At 41.6% G+C, this 17,179-nt stretch overlaps 1 protein-coding gene across 3 annotated transcripts in view; it reads left to right on the top strand.

The window, feature by feature from the left end:
* Positions 1 to 6,480: 6,480 nt before the first annotated feature.
* Positions 6,481 to 17,179, top strand: part of CASP8AP2 (caspase 8 associated protein 2) — a 31,650-nt gene continuing 20,951 nt past the window's right edge. The window contains exon 1 of one of the 3 annotated variants that reach the window (XM_061131755.1): positions 6,481 to 6,529. Coding sequence is in view for 1 of the 3 variants with exons in the window: in XM_061131754.1 (XP_060987737.1) it covers positions 16,902 to 16,909 (8 nt within the window). In the remaining 2 variants the exon portion in view is untranslated. Of the gene's footprint in view, positions 6,530 to 6,684; positions 6,794 to 16,803; positions 16,910 to 17,179 lie in introns of those variants that run through there. The other 2 variants (XM_061131756.1, XM_061131754.1) reach the window with 2 other exon arrangements.

The following is a 17,179-nucleotide window of genomic DNA, read 5'->3' as shown; positions in this document are numbered from 1 at the left end:
TCAATATCTATACTGTTCCGGCGTAGACTCCTCCGGAAATAGCTTTTGCTGGTGGAGGCTAACGGTTACAGTGATGGGAGATACGGCGACAAAGCGTGGCGTGACAGCAATTCAGGAGAAGCTAGGGGGCCCCTAGGGCCGTGTGCCTACGATCCTCAGCCAGCCATGCCTCCTTCTGCCTCAGCAGGCAAAAAGATCAGCTAGGAATGAAAAGCAGATTTACCCCCTCTAACCCATCAATTCCCCCTTTTAGACGGTTGCCCTGTGGAAATTCACACACAAGTGTAACGAGCATAGATAGCCCTTGCAGCAGTTTTATTATAAATATTGGATATAAGTGTTAAGATGGGGGATAAAAGAAACTTTCACATGTTGAGATACAGAAAAGTCATTTTGGGTTACATATGAGTTAGGTGAATTTTATGTTAAGGAAAATAGCCTCTTTGTGGCCTAGCAAACATAAATTGTATATGTGCTTTAATTATTAAAGAGAAGAGCGCACTGACAAGGAGTAAAGAATGTCCATGGTAAAAATAAAGATTAAATGCCTTTCTTTCTGGGAGGCTAATGCTGGTCCTACTTTGATGATAAGACTTCCTTTTCCAAGTGCCAAGGCCATGCGGACTCATATACTTGCTGGTGTGTGTTTGTGTGTGTTAAACCTTGAAGACCTGTAACCATGTCTTATTTAATGTTCTTTGTTTTGACAAGATATAAAATTGTCCTGGAACCCATGCTTCTCTGGAGCAGCTTCACAGAGTAATCTGGGAAGCTGGCTTCTGGGCTAGTCCTTAGTTTGGCTGAGATAAAACTTGTTTCTATTCTTTTATAGATTATTGATTATTTTCATTGACATGGGGATGAAATAAAGTGTGGTATATAGGACACTGAATATTCTGAAGGCACTGTGAAGAGTGGAGTAGAAGAGTACATAAAATTAAAAGTTTATTTATGTCAAATTAATTTATGAACAAGCCAAAATAATGACAAAGTCAGACCAGTGGTTGCTTTTGGGGGTATTGGACTGAGAAGGGCCTAAGGGCACTTCCTAGGGTGATGGAACTATTTCTTTATCTTCCCCTGTGTGGTGGATACTCTGATAGATACAAAAGCTGTAATTTGTTTATTTGCTTTTTTCTTTAAAATTGAGGATATATGTTGAAGTACTGTGTTCCAAGGTGTTCTCAGGTGGCTCAATGGTAAAGAATCGCCTGCCAACGCAGGAGGTGGGGTTCTGATCCCTGAGTTGGGAAGGTCCCGTGGAGGAGGAAATGGCAACCCACTCCAGTATTCTTGTGGAGAATCCCATGGACAGAGGAGCTTGGCAGGGTATAGTCCATTAGGTCACAAAGAGTTGGACATGACTGAGTGACTGGACGTGAATGCACTGTATTCAAAATTTCCCTGGATTTCCCATTCTGGGTGGATATATTTCTTTGAAATGCAGATAAGTTTACCAGATTCATAGACCTTTGATTTTAAGTTGAAAAGACAGAGAGGTTGACAAATGTTAAAAGTATTACAATGTTTGGAAGAACTTGAGGTTTCACTACATGTTTAGGTACTTATGTAATACCGAAGAATCTTTTGTATTCTATTCCAAGTTAATCATAAAAGAGATGTTGCCTGTAAGTTTAAATTATACATAATGGTCCATCTCTGGGAACCCTGCTTCCAGGTAACGAGCATTAAGCTACGATACTGTTGTTTAGCTCATAGGAAACATCCTGACCAGGGCTACTTTTGAATGACTATAGAAAGGAAGAAATGAACAAATCCCTTCCAGAGGCTGATGGGAACCAGGAAGTGTTTGACTTTACTCCCTTCCCTTTTAGTATAATAGGAGCCTGAATTCTAACTCAGGCAAGATGGTTCTTTGGGGCATGAGTTCACCATCTTCTCTGTTTGCTGGCTTTCCAAATCAAGTTGTTATGCCTTGCTCCAACAACTGATCTCTTGATTATTGGCCTGTCATGTGGCAGGGTAGTATGAGCTTAAACTCAGTAACTCTTAGGAATATTTTACTTGTCAGCTTTTGTTTTTGTCCTACAAGTATGATGTGTTTAAAAAACATCAAATGCATTACATTTACAAATGGGGTTTAAAATACTGAAAGGAATTTAACTATATGTTGTAAATGGGAGCAATAATTAATTTAAATTCATCAAACTTTAAAGTCTTTCTCTGGCCTTCCATTCTCGTATTTCATGTAACAATTTTAATAAAACTCTGCAGTTTGTTCTGACATTGCCATAACTGTTCCAGTAATCTAATTCTTTGTAACAAATTATTACCTAAAATTATACTGACTTAAAACACCAACTATTTTATGTGCGTGTGTTCTAAGTCACTTCAGTCGTGTCAGACTCTGTAGCCCTAAGGACTGTAGCCTGCCAGATTCCTCTGTCCATGGGATTCTCCAAGCAAGAATACTGGAGTGGGGTTGCCATGCCCTCCTTTAGCAGATCTTCCCAAGCCAGAGATTCTCCTGCGTGGGAAAGCAGGTTTTTTACCAGTGACTAGCGCCACCAATTGGAGAAGGCACCTGGAAAATTCCATGGACAGAGGAGCCTGGTAGGCTGTAGTCCATGGCGTCTCGAAGAGTTGGACACGACTGAGCGACTTCACTGTCACTGTTCACTTTCATGCATTGGAGACGGAAATGGCAACCCACTCCAGTGTTCTTGCCTGGAGAATCCCAGGGACGGCGGAGCCTAGTGGGCTGCTGTCTATGGGGTCGCACAGAGTCGGACACGACTGAAGCGACTTAGCAGCAGCAGCAGCGCCACCAATACTTTATGATAGGGAGGTTCAGGAATTTGAGCAGGGCTCTGCTGGCAATTCTTGTCTTCCATGGGATATTGACTGAAGGCATTCAATTGTATTGAGCTAGTTAATGGCCTAATCTGGTGGGTCCTAGATAGGTTCACTCACACATCTTGTATCCTGGCAGGGATGGCTGGAAGGCTGAGCTCAGCTGGAACTTTAAGCTGGAATGCTTACATGACAATTTGAGGTTGAGAAGAGAGAGATCTCCAAGAAGCCTGGATAGAAACTGCAAGGTCTTAGAAGTCCTAAAACATCCCTGTCCTTGCATCCTATGGTCAAGCAAGTCGCTAAAGCCAGCCCAGATTCAAGGGACTGGAAATTAGACTTCATTTCTCAATGAAGGAGTGGCAAATAATTTCCAGTCATCTTTATTTACCACAGCTGATGCACTTTTTGAGACTTCTAACAGAATTTTCCAGAGCACTTTCATTTGACTTGAGTAACATAATTTTTATAATGCTAACACTGGAAATGTTAACCCTAGCCTCTTAGCCACGTTCATGATACTGAGTATCTTGCACTTGTTCCTTTGGATAGATTCCTCCTCCTTCTCTCCTCCTTCATCCTCCTCTCTGCCCTTAGGTGTGATCTGTTCAGACTACAAGGAGTCTGAGTCTTAGGTGTGTTCGTGACATATTGCAGTCGAGGTATCATTGCTTCCAAACCCTTTAAGGAACAGAAATAAGGAATATGTATTTTAAAAAATCATGAGCTCATGCTGACATTTCCAATTCATGTAAAATAGTATAAGTTGTCACCCCTAATGTTTTTGATTTTATCCTTGGATCTCTTTTCTCTTTCAATAAATATCTTAATTCCTAAAAATATTAAAATATTACATATTTCTTTATTCCACAAGATACAAAAATAGTTTCAAAACTACAACATTAATACTAACAATAAAACTACTGCCTGAGTTATAAGATTTCTTTGCAGTTCTTTTAGTCCTTAGAAATATATCCCACTCATGATATACAGTCAGAGCACTGTATTCATATGTCACTTGAAATAATTGTTTTGTCTATGTGGTTATATTTCTCTTGTTTACACAGTTTCATTACTTAGATTAATTTTCCATTTTAATGTTTTTCTTCCTGATTTAACTCATCTTTTAATATATGAAGCTCTTATATAGTTTATTTTATTTTTTTCTTCTATAGTTTAAAAGTAAAAGTTTATAAAAAGGCAAACTTAACACTTTAAATAGGTAAAATATATGGTATGTGAATTATATCTCAATGAAACTGTAATTTTAAAAAAGGAAGAAAAACCATACATATTTACATTCATATATTTTGCTTGTTTTTGCATAGCAACACTTGAAGGATTAATTAGAACCTAATAAAAAAAGGTACCATGCGGTGCCTGAAGCCACCATTTAATATTTTTATGTGGAAATAATTTTTTATTTAAGTAAAAATACTTAAATGGTGGCTTCCAGTTCTGTATGGTACATTTGTTTATTAGGTTCTAATTTATCCTTCAAGTGTTGCTATATGAAAATAAGCAAAATATATATATATTCTTTTTCTAATTCTTTCATTGTTCTTTTATCCCCCTTAACACTGTATCTTCTAGTTACATAAACATCTTCTTTAGAAATTGCTTTTACTTTAGCAAGATTTGCAATCATGAATTCAGACTCCATAAAGGATGTAACTGTTTTACACTACTCTGTTTCCCTAAGAAAAATATTGATTTCTTCAGTTGGCTTCTGTAAGTTTACCAAATTGGCAATGAGGTCTTTTGAAGCAAATATTTTTACAGGTAGTTCCCACCTCCCAACCCCGCCTTCCTTGCCAGGGCTTGCAGAATCTTAGTTGCAAGATCTTAGCTCCCTCCCTGACCAGGGAATAAACTCAAGCCATAGCAGTGAAAGCACAGAGTTCTAACCACTGGACCGCCAGGGAATTCCCCAAGGAAATATTTTTAAACCGAATACTACTTTCTGCTCAATGTAAAGTATTTATGTGAGTACCAGTAACAATGAGAGACTTTGTAAGGCTTAAATGATAAGGTTATTCTTTTCTGGAAGATAATTTTGCTGGAAACCTTTATTTTTGAGGCACATATGCTGTGTTCTCAATAATTTTTCTTTGATGACTGCCATCAAGTACTCATGCTGAAAACCAGTATTCAATCAGTTGCTATGTTTTATCACTTTCATCTCCTAAATAATATAAAATCAATTTCCTAGGCTACCTGCCATCTCCCTCATCTTCTCTGGATCACTGCAACAGCATCTCAAAATCCTCCTTCTCAAGGCCAACAGAGCTTACTGAATGTAAATCAGATCACCAGCACCCTAAGCTTAAAAACGTTTGGTGGCCCGCCCATGCCTCATCTTTAAAAGTAAATTCCAAGCCCTGCGACAAGTTCTTATGGGGCTTCAAGGTCTGATCCAAGCCTCTCTCTCCAGCCTCACCTCACCCTTTATGTTAAAGCAATGACGTATGCCTCGTGATTGCACAACTTCTACCCTTCCTGTTTCCACTACCTGGAAAGCTACTTGGCTAACTTCTCTTCAGAAGCGACGGTGGTTGGGGTAGTCTGCTGCTGGTAAGTCACTTCAGTCGTGTCCGACTCTGTGCGACTCCACAGACGGCAGGCCACCAGGCTCCTCCGTCCCTAGGATTCTCCAGGCAAGAACACTGGAGTGGGTTGCCATTTCCTTCTCCAATGTAAGAAAGTGAAGAGTGAAAGTGAAGTCGCTCAGTCGTGTCCGACTCTTCGCGACCGCATGGACTGCAGCCCACCAGGCTCCTCCATCCATGGGATTTTTCAGGCAAGAGGACTGGAGTGGGGTGCCATCGCCTTCTCCAGGGGGAGAGTCTAGGAAATCAGTATTCTTTCAAAAAATATTCACCCAAATGAGGACTTTTTGAAAAACTTTAAAATATACAATAAATTGTTAATGACAGTCACAAGTTGTTAAAATGGACAAACAGGGGGAAAGGACTAGGGATCAAGATATCTCTAGATGAGGTAGCAGCTAAAGCTGGCTTTATTTCCCCACCGGTCAATGGCACAGGGCCAGCCTCTGGGGGTTAGACCCTACAGGTGCCTTTGATGCCCGCAAGTTCTAAGAGATAATTCTGGTAGCCTGACTCTAAAAAGCACTCCTCTCTCTCCCATCCCACTTGACTGGTATCCCCTCAATACCAACTCCCCGGGGTACTTAGCCTTCAGTCAAGTATCTGAGGGCAGGGCACAACAGGCCTTACTCATCGTCATCACTTCAGCGCCCAGCACCTGTCTAGCAGGCGGTTGGCAACCAGTCGAATTAATTGAACAAAGAACCAAATAAATTAGTCGAATTAACAGAACAAAGAACTAAGTAAACGACAGTGCCTTCTCAACTATTGCTTTCCCCTTTCATTAAAGAGCTCCCAGACCCCGCCCCACCTCAGCCAAGGTTCTGCCCCTTCCGTAGCGAAGCCCCGCCCCTTCTTCCCCGCCAGGGCAGGCCCCGCCCCTTTGCCTCAAACACGCGAGTTTGGCGCCAACCGTGTTTTTTTTAATCCCTCCCAAAGGCGGGAACTATTAATGTGCGCCGAGGACGTGCTTTGCGTCCGATCCGATTGGTCGTGGACGCTCAGTCCCGCCTCCGGGTGCTAATAGCGAGCTGGCATTGGTGGAGATGCAGGGAGACCAGGGTGTCCAGAGAGGATCCCAGGCTGCTTTGGGCCAGGCGGGGCGGGTAAGTTCTTGTCGGGGTCCGGTCTTCGCGGAGCTTCTGGGAAGAGTTTGCATGGCGCGGTAGTCCCCGTAGCGGAGGCTGACCGCGTCCGGGGATCCAGGGAGTTGAAGGGAGCAGCGGAATCGGTGGGGGTTGGCGTGCGTCTGATGTCCGGGGCCCCCAGGAAGCCGCGTTCCTCGGATGCAGCTTCTGGGCTTTCACTCCAGATCCCTCTGTGGTCCTTCGAGAGAATTTGGGAGGGGGCGGGGGCGAGGACTAGCGCAGGTAGGAATTGTCCTTTCGACCACTCTTCCTGCCCCTCCCCTCCAAAACCTATCTCTCCTTGGAATTGTCCTTTCGACCATTCTTCCTTCCCCTCCCCCCCCCAAAACCTATCTCTCCTTGGAATGTACTCGTTCGGATGCGATTCTCTGGAGGAATGGGTCTTTCCTGTGTCTGGTGATCATTGATGTAGTTTGTTTGTTTCGGCCACTGTTATACCCAGAGAAGTTGTTTATCTTAATCTCTACAGGTATGAGACTCTTTTCCTAACACAGAGTAGACCCTAAGTCAGGTGTGAATGTATAATTCGTAGAGTCTCAAGATTTGCGCTTCAGACATCAACTTGCCATTGATTCTGATTCTTTCCTGCTCTTTCCCATTCTTTACAGCTCCAGCTCCAAACCTTGTCTGTCTTGAAGGCTCCTCCTCCATCTCACTCAGGGCTCTTTTGATTGGAGGGGGGACAGAGGCCTTTGAGGGGAAGAATCCCCCTACCCCAATTAGTTCTAGCGTTTCTTGCCATTTTGCAAGAGATCACCCATTTAAAAAAATTTTTTTATATTCTTCTCTCTAATGAATACTCTTGGTTTTGTCATCTGGCTTTAGAGACAATTGGGTTCTAATCCCAGGTCTCCCTTTACCAGCTGTTGGACCTTGAGGCAAGTTTCTCTTATCTATTTCTGTATCTGTAAATTGGGAAAAATAATAGTCTGTACCTCATAGGACTTTGGGAGGATTTAAGATAAATTAATAATGTATTTAAGAGCATTTAGGTCAGTGGTTGGCACATAGGGTACAGTGTATATGGTGTTTGTTACTCTTTTCCCCGTACATCATTTTAGGGATCTTGCTATATTTGATTAAGCCTTTCCTGTGAGCCTAAAGATACCCTTTCCCTCTCCCCTGACTATTTGTTTACAGATATTTTTATTTTTCTCTACAAATGTTTATTTCATTCCCTCGATTTTTTTTTTTCTTAAAGGAAACCTCCTTCAGACTGTCTCTTAAAGACATCCTATCACAAAAGCCTAGGTGATCCTTCTCTCATCTGCTTTGCCTTCACATTTGAATTCATTGGGATTGTTCCTCAAAAGATTATGAGTGAGCTTGCGACTCTTTTCTTTCATCATCATGGTTCTCAACTTTAAAAAGTTTGCCTCTACACTTTGGTGCAACTCTCCTATCAGAAACAATTCTCATTGTATATTGAGACACTCATTTGGAGAAAGATGAGAGCAAATGTGAAAAATCCTTCTTCCCAAGAGATACTGATAACATAATTCCTCCTCTTCTGTTTCCTGTCTTCCTTTTCAAGAGAATCACTGGTCTTTGTAACTTCAAGAGTGATCTCAGCTATAGCAGTTGTGTCTTTTTAATTGATGAAGTATAGTTGCTTTACAATGTTGTGTTAGTTTCTGGTATACAGCAAAGTGATTCAGTTTTACATATTCTTTTACTCTATACATTCTTTTTCATGTTATTTTTCATTATGGTTCATTACAGGATATTGAATATAGTTTGCTGTGCTATAGAACCTTATGCTTTATCTATTTCATGTATAGTAGTTTGTATCTGCTAACCCAAACTCCTGATTTGTCCCTTCCCCCCACTCCTTTTCCCCTTTGATAACTATAAACTTGTTTTCTGTGTCTGTGAATCTTTCTGTTTTGTGAATAAGTTCATTTGTGTCATATTTTAGATTCCACATGTAAATGATCTCATATGGTATTTGTCTTACTCCTTCTGACTTAACTTCACTCAATATAACAATCTCTTGGTCTAGCCATGTTGCTGAAGATAACAATATTTCATTCTTTTTTATGGCTGAGTAGTGTTCCATTGTGTATGTATACCACATCTTTTTTATCCATTTATTTGTCAGTGGACATATGGATAGTTTCTAATCTTGGCTGTTGTTCAGTTCAACTCAGTCGCATCCAACTCTGCAACCCCATGAACCGCAGCACGCCATGCCTTCCTGTCCACCAACTGCCGGAGTCTACCCAAAAACCCATGTCTGTTGAGTTGGTGATGCCATCCAACCATCTCATCCTCTGTTGTCCCCTTCTCTTCCTGCACTCAATCTTTCCTAGCATCAGGGTCTTTTCAAATGAGTCAACTCTTTGCATCAGGTGGCCAAAATATTGGAGTTTCAGCTTCAGCATCAGTCCTTCCAATGAATACCCCGGACTGATCTCCTTTAGGATGGACTGGTTGGATCTCCTTGCATCCAAGGGACTCAAGAGTCTTCTCCAACACCACAGTTCAAAAGCATCAATTCTTCTGCGCTCAGCTTTCTTTATAGTCCAACTCTCACATCCATACATGACTACTGGAGAAACTTGACTAGATGGACCTTCGTTGACAAAGTAATATCTCTGCTTTTTAATATGCTGTCTAGGTTGGTCATAACTTTCCCTCCAAGGAGTAAGTGTCTTTTAATTTCATGGCTGCAGTCACCATATGCAGTGATTTTGAAGCCCCCAAAATAAAGTCAGCCACTATTTCCAGTGTTTCCCCATCTACTTGCCATGAAGTGGTGGGTCCGAGTGCCATGATCTTAGTTTTCTGAATGTTGAGCTTTAAGCCATTTTCACTCTCTTTCGCTTTCATCAAGAGGCTCTTTAGTTCTTCACTTTCTGCTGTAAGGGTGGTGTCATCTGCATATCTGAGGTTATTGATATTTCTCCCGGCAGTCTTGATTCCAGCTTGTGCTTCCTCCAGCCCAGCGTTTCTAAACAGTGGCAATTATGTCTTGTCTTCGGTGCTATATACTGTTTAGACATCTTGTCCTCAATGTCCTACAGATAATTCAACATGTCTTCTTTGGTTCTCCACTTCAGTTAAAAGCATGACTGCCTTGTTATTGAAGCTAGGAACTGAAGAGTTGTCTTTAGCAAATTGGGATTTTGATTATTTCAGCAAATATTTTTTTTATTACCTACCAACCTGTCCGACTGTGCTGAGAGCTGGGGATACAATGGTAAACAGAACAGACCAGGGCCTGGTCTTGGTAGAACATACAGTCTAGTGGATGAGACAGATATTTCTCTAGGAATCCCACAAAAATGTAATCATAAACTGAAAAGAGGCCATGTAGAGAAAGGACACTGTTATAAGAATATTTAACAGATGGTTAAATTTTACAGGGGCTTCCCTGGTGATTTCGACAGTGAAGATCTGCCTGCAATGCAGTAGACCCAGGCTCGATCCCTGGGTTGGGTTGAGTCATGTCTGACTCTTTGCGACCTTGTGGAGTGTAGGCTGTCAGGAGTCTCCTTCATCTCTTGCATTGCAGGTGGATTCTTGACTGCTGAGCCACTGGGGAAGCCCGTAAGCCACAGTATCAAGAGGAATTGAGTCAAGGAGGGCAGTGAGAAAAGAGCACTCCCTGCCGAGGCTCTGTGGTGGGAGGAACAGACTGTTCTAGGAGCTGAAGGAAGGCCCTTAGGATCAGAGCAGAGACTCCCGGAGAATGGGGGAGGATGATGGAGACTAACACTGCAGCTTCCCCAGTGGCCAGTGGTAAAGAATCCGCCTGCAGTGCAGGAGACCCTGGTTCGTTCTCTGGGTCAGAAAGATGCCCTGGAGAAGGGAGTGGCAACCTACTCCAGTATTCTGGCCTAGGGAATCCTATGGACAGAGGAGCCTGGCGGGCTACAGTCCATGGGGTCGCACAGAGTTAGACATGGCTGAAGCGATGGAGCGCACAGCCCACAACGCTTAGAGGAGTGGGCAGAGGCTGGCTCACTCGGGGCTTTGTGAGCAGGACTGTGACAGATGTGTGTTCTAACCTAGGGTCAGCTGGAAGCACTGAAGAGTTTTAAACACAGGAGGGAACATGGTCATATTTGCATTTTGAAAAGACAGCTCAGGCCGTGGTTTTGAAATGGGCAGTGCTGGGCACTTGAATAGGTGTGTACATGCTAAGTCGCTTCAGTCGTGTCCGACTCTGCGACCCTGTGGGCAGTAGCCCGCCAGGCTCTTTCGTCCATGGGACTCTCCAGGCAGGAATACTGGAGTGGATTGCCATTTCCTCCTCCAGGGGATCTTCCCGACCCAGGGATCGGACCTACATCTCTTACGTCTGCTGCACTGGCAGGCGGGGATCTCTACCACTAGATCCATCTGGAAAGCCCGATACTTGAACACATTTTTCCTTACGTCTTTTTAATTCTGTCACTGAACTCTCCGAGGTCTGCTTCTCATCTTTATCTCCGCAGTTAATAACTCAGTCTCCCTCATTGTCTCCTGTTTGTCATCATAGCCTTTGCTGTCTGCCTCGCTACCGATACTTTCAACACTCTTCTTGCTAGAGGTGAATGTCTGAAATGCAGATTTTTTTTCTTTGAAATGCAGATTTGACAATTATATTTCTTCGCAGTAAAAGCTTTTAGTGGTTCCCTCATTCTGTGGTTGAAGAAGTCCAAGTATTTCACCAGACTTTCTAAAACCTCAGTTCTCACATTCTGTTCTGTGGGTATTCAAACCCAGGCTTGCTTGTGAACTTATTGATAGATGTGGGAAGATGGTGTCAGGAAGTGTGTTTGCTCGCAGGAATCCAGTTTCACTGAACCTTGGGATTTTGGAAATCTTGGGGTCGTGAGTGAGAGGGTCCGAAGTGTAGGTGGCAGTGTCTGTGCTGACTTTATTCAGTAGGTGTTGGGAAGTAATATGAAGTTTTTGAGCAGGAAATGAGATGAACAGGGTTTGGAAGAACGAACACAACAATTGTGGGTAGCATGTGTTTGGAGAGGGAAGATAACTAGCTAGCTATAGTGGAGGCTGAAACAAATTTCTTTAGCAAGAACAAAGGAAAGGGGAGAAGCATCAGTAGGGACGCTACTCAAAGAAACAGCGTTATCAGGAGGTGACAGATGTTGATGGAAAGTTTTTTTTTGTTTGTTTTTTTGTTTGGTTTTGGACTTGGTGAGCTTGGACTTATAGGAATGTATTTATTAACTTTAGCATCTTACTGCTGACTCTTGGTTTGTATTTTAGTACAGACAGTTCCTCGTTTTCAGGCACTGAAGGAGCAGCAGTGGAGTCTGATCTGGTATCCTTGTTTTTTGTAGCAGCTCTTGCTCTCTATCCCAACTTCTTTGTGTTTGCCCATCAAATGTTGAATCCAGTTTTGCTTTGCAGTTGTAGAAAATAAGCTACGGATGTCCCGGAGCTTGTCACCTTAGGAGAGTATTCAGATACACTTTTACAAGGGCCGAATAGCGTTTAGAACTAGTTATGTGTTATTAAATTGTAACTACAGCTCTATGAAGTCTTCCCTGTGAGCTTTTCATGATGAGTAAGACTAAGTAGTCTTTTGAGTGAGAGCCAGTGAATAAACCAAGAGCTTTAGTTAACGGGTATAGGTATGTTTTGGTTAAGGGTCTTTTGGTTGATTTCCTTGTTCATTCAGCACACCTTTATTTTCATATTTATGTATTAAGTGCTGAGAATATAGAGATTTCTAAAACTTGATCTCTGCTCTCGGTTGCTCATATTCTGTCTAACTGCTGTCCAGTACAGCGACCTCTAGCCACATGTGGCCATTTAACTTTTTTTTTTTTTCTCTCTTGACCATGCTACACAGCTTGAGGATCTTAGTTCCCCAACTAGGGATTGAGCCCCCGTGCCCCCTGCGATGGAAGTGTGGAGTCCTAACCACTGGACCACCAGGGAACCCCCTCTAACTCTTTAGTTAATTAAAACAAGCTACAATTTAAACATCAGTCTCAGCGTGTTAGGCCAAATAAGGGATTCGCCAATATGTTCGTGTTCTAATCTTAGGAACCTATGAATATGTTGCCTTACATGGCAAAAAAAAGTTTACAGGGGATTCCCTGGTCCAGGTTAATGGAGAAGAGTGTTAGAGTACAAGGTGTGGATATTATGTGTGCTTACTGCTCCTTTGCTGGTGGAGCAAAGAAATATCAATACGTGTGTGTCTACTAACTCATGTATACACATGTACCTATAATTATTTCTATATCTAATCATCTGTATCTGTGTTGAGTTCAGTGTGTGTTCTTACTGAGGTCTTCAGCTATAATCTGTGACCTCAGGGGTCATTTTTAGTATGTTCTCTTGCTTTTCTGTAACCTTCTGCTTCAGTAGCAAGAATCCTGGCTCTCACTACCAACCATTGATTAAATCATCCAATTCCAATATACATGTATAACAGATCAGAACTATTAATTTGTACCCTGGTAGGAAGCAACTTCATCAACTAGAAGACAGTGCTTATACTAATTGAGATTTTAATGCTATACGATCTTCCATTTGGGGGGATAAATCTTACTTGTCCTTAGTGTACTTTTGTTTTTGTTTTTTGTTTAATGTCTTGCTGGATGCAGTTGGCTAATACTTTTAAAAGACTGTTTCTATGTTCATAAGAAAGATTGACCTATAGTTTTCCTGCCTTGTAATTTTCCTATTTTGTCCTGTCTTTGCCCAGTTTTGATGTCTAGACTGTACTAACCTTATAAATCTTGTCTCTCAGCCTTTCCCCCCCAATTTGTTGTCTGGAATAGATTTTATCTCTTCTTCGAAGGTATGATAGATTTACAGGTTTCTTTATGGGTAGATTACTGTATCAAACTATTTAATCATTATTTAATCATCCTAGATTAACTACTGTGTTGAATTATTTAAAAATGTGTTCATATTTTCTGTTTCTTTAGTCAGTTTTGAGAAGTTACGTTTTTCTAAAAAAACCATCCATTTCATTGAACTTTCAAATATCTTCTGTTAATAACTTAATCTCCGCTGTATGTCAAACTGCTGTGCTCGTGTGTTCACTTAGTCGTGTCCGGCTCTCTGGGACCCCGTGGACTGCAGCCCGCCAGGCTCCTCTGTCCGTGGGGTTCTCCTGGCAGGAATACTGGAGTGAGTTGCCGTTTCACTGTCCAGGGGACCTTCCTGACCCAGGGATCGAACCTGAGTCTCCTGCAGCTCCTACATGGGCAGGCGTGTTCTTTACTGATGAACCGCTGGGGAAGCCCTTGTGAAGCCAGGCTCCTTTTCTATTCCCGATGTTTGTTCTTTCTTTTTCTTTGTTAGTTTTGCCAGGTATATGTCTATTTGATTCGTCCCTTTAAAGAACTAGTATTTATTTTTGTTCATCTTTAGAGCATTTGTTTCTTTTCATTAATTTATGTTTTTTATGTGTTTCTTTCAGTTTACTTTGTTCTTGTTGTTGAGTTGGATGACCTAATTAATATTTTGTATTTTTTTCCTATAAATTTATTTAATGCTATAACTTTTCCTCTAAAAGTACTATTTTCGTTGTACCCCACAAATGTTTTGTAGTATATTCATTGTTAGTTCTGTGTATTTCCCAGTTTCCATTAATATTTGTTCTTTGCCCTATGTGTGTGGTTTTCGAAAGTAATTGGGAAATTTGAAAATGCACTGTTAATTTAAAATTTTATTAATAAAAGCATATCTGTGAAATTTGTTGAAACTCACTATTATAATATGTTGTCTGTTTTTACAAATGTGCTTGGAAGTAACATAAGTATAGTAATTTAGTGTAGGTAATATGAAAATCATCAGATCAAATCTGTCAATTTTGTGTTCAGAGCTATATCTTTAAAACTCTTTTAACTGTTCGATTAGCAGAGTGTGTTAAAACCTCTGTTGTGACTGCCTATGAGTCTCAGACAAAAGCCACCTGGTAGCTTTAAAAGAGAAAGCATATTAGAATTGTTAACAGCAAGTTGGAATAACTGGGAATTGGTTAGTAAAGAGTTAATGATAACCCTAAGAAACAAGGAGTAGCAGATACAGGATCAGCCACTACCTTTAGGGTTGAGATAGATCATCCAGAGAAGACTCATCTCCCCATCGTTGGAAAGAGTGTGGCCGGGCTCGTTGAATGTTGGTGAAGTTGCCCAGTGCCTTGCTGGTGACGGTGCTTTGAACCCAGCAGAGGAGGTGCCTAGGGAGCCCCTAGATGCTGCTGGTTGTTGGGTGCTGTGGGGTCCAGGCGTTGGAGAAGCTGCCCTGTCCGTAAGCCTAGGAGGAGAAAGCTGTGTCCTGCAGGAGTCCATTGTAGTAGCAGCCTTATGTGTAGGAGGCAGGCATGTAGGAAAATTGTGCGCTTGCAGAAACCTAGTGCTGGAGAAGCTGTGTGCTGTAGCTACTGAATGCTGGGGAACGCTGGCTCCGCAGGAACCTGGCCCGCCAGACACGCTCAAAATAGGAAGAGAAGCCGCCTTCCTTTCCAGGGCCCCTTCAGCACTCTGCTGACAGGACTGTACGCAGGGCTGGTTAGCAAAGCAGAGATATTTTCAAGGCCTACCTACATTATCACACAAGGGAAGATAGGGAATAAAGAGGCATCGTAATTGCCACAGTTCCTTTAACTTTATGTGTTTATACATATATATATAAATAATTCTCAGAAACAATTATAAATAATTCTCAGAGATAATTTTGAAGATCTCTTAGTGCTCCATGTACTGTGACTAAGAAATGAGCAGTCACTTTTCTCTTAAATTTTAAAAGGAATTTAAAAGTATATATTTTATTTGGTAGTAGGGGCCTAGAAAGTAAGGTTTGCAGACAGTGATCCCATAAACAGTTGGAGAAAAGCTTAAGACAGGTGAGGGGCAAAAACTCAGGATTTTTTGGATCTCTTGTATTTCCCAATTTTAAATAACCAAGACAAGTAGAATCTTTTTCTTTTTAGAGTAATAACTGCCAGTAGTAAAAACTGAAACTGAAATGATAGGCAATGAAGACATTGATCTGTTTGATCTGTTTCACCAAGTCATCAGATTAATTGGTCACCATTTTGTGGGGGGAAAAAAAAATCCATTGAGTGATGCTCCCTTCCGTTTGCAGCTAGTCGTAGGCTACTGCCAGGAAACCTGTGCATTTCTTCTCCATCCATTGGGTGCTGCCTTGCCAAGAGTTAGTGGTGTTACTTGCCAAATGTGATTCTGCCATTTTTGCCTTCTGTAATTACTGCGCAGGCTATGACAGAGTTGCTTGCTGCAAACATACACATATACCTTGATTTTATTTAAAGGCATACTATATAAATTATATCTCTGTGGTGAATCATGACCTTTTCTTTGAGTATACATCCAGTGATTAGAGCTCTGACTTCCTTGAACACCAAGAAGATGTTGCCTGGGATTTCCTGGACTGTTTTCATTTGAGTAACAAATTCTGTACTTCTGAGTCCATCTGAGGACAGACTAGATTTTCTCTTCCAGTATTTTGGATTATGTCACCCTCACTTGATTTGACAGCTATTATAAGTGTCTTGCTTCTCACCTTTTAGACTTTCGAGAACGTTCAGCCTAGTTTTCCCTGGGAAATAGCGGAATAGTAACCTTACTCCAGTATTCTTGCCTGGGAAGTCCCATGGACAGAGGAGGCTGGCAGGTTATAGTCCATGGGGTTGCAAAGAGTCGGACATGACGTAGTGACTAAAACAGCAGCAACAATCATACTTTTACTTAGAAAAATAAGGAAATTAGCATAATTGGATCTGTTAATAGATGCACCTGGTCGTTGGTAGCTTATCTCGGTTGATGAGAGCAGACCTATGCAGGCACAGACACCCGTAATAAGCCCAAATAGCCACAGAGGCCATGGTTCATTGACTGTGGGCAGCATTCATATGTCTCACAGGCAGAATGGAGAGTGTCAGATGAGTTAGTGACTGTCAGATAAGTCAAGATATTCTTAAAACTGCTTTGGATTCTTATGTTGCTTCCAGTCTCATGACACATCAAATATTCCTGTATATACATTTTTGTAATCATGTGCTTGGTATGTCTATAGAGCAAATTACTAGACATGAAATTGTTTAAATTGAACTTAAAAACTTGATAGCTGTTGCCAGAGTACCTCCTCAGAGTTTGAACCAGCATACCCTTGATGTATGATAGTATATGTGAACATTGTTTAGTTGCTAAGTTGTATCTGATTCTTTTGCAACCCCATGGACTGTAGCCTGCCAGGCTCCTCTGTCCTAGGCAAGAATCTAGGAGCGGGCTGCCATTTCCTTCTCCGGGGGATCTTCCCGACCCAGTTATCAAACCCAGGTCTCCTGTGTTGGCAAGCAGACTCTACCACAGAGTCACCTGGGAAGCCCATGAGAGTGTATGTGTCACTTTTTTCCCACACCGTTACTAACCTAGTATAGTATCGAACTCTAACTGTTTGCAATTTGCTCATCTTACTCCCTTGTTGGTAAAGACATGTATGTCTATAGAGTCTAATGTATATCTAAGGTTACCCCCAGGTTTGATGATTTGTTAAGAGGACTCACAGAACTCACCATATATTTGCACTTACTTAGTACGATAGTTGACTTATTTTAGTATAAAAGTTAACTTATCTTTTGGTCTACTTTATAAAATTGGCATCATT

The sequence above is a fragment of the Dama dama genome, chromosome 28 (genome assembly GCF_033118175.1).
Source record: "Dama dama isolate Ldn47 chromosome 28, ASM3311817v1, whole genome shotgun sequence".
Lineage (NCBI taxonomy): Eukaryota > Metazoa > Chordata > Mammalia > Artiodactyla > Cervidae > Dama > Dama dama.
The sequence above is the reverse complement of the archived record's forward strand: the minus strand, read 5'-3'. Positions and strand labels throughout refer to the sequence as shown.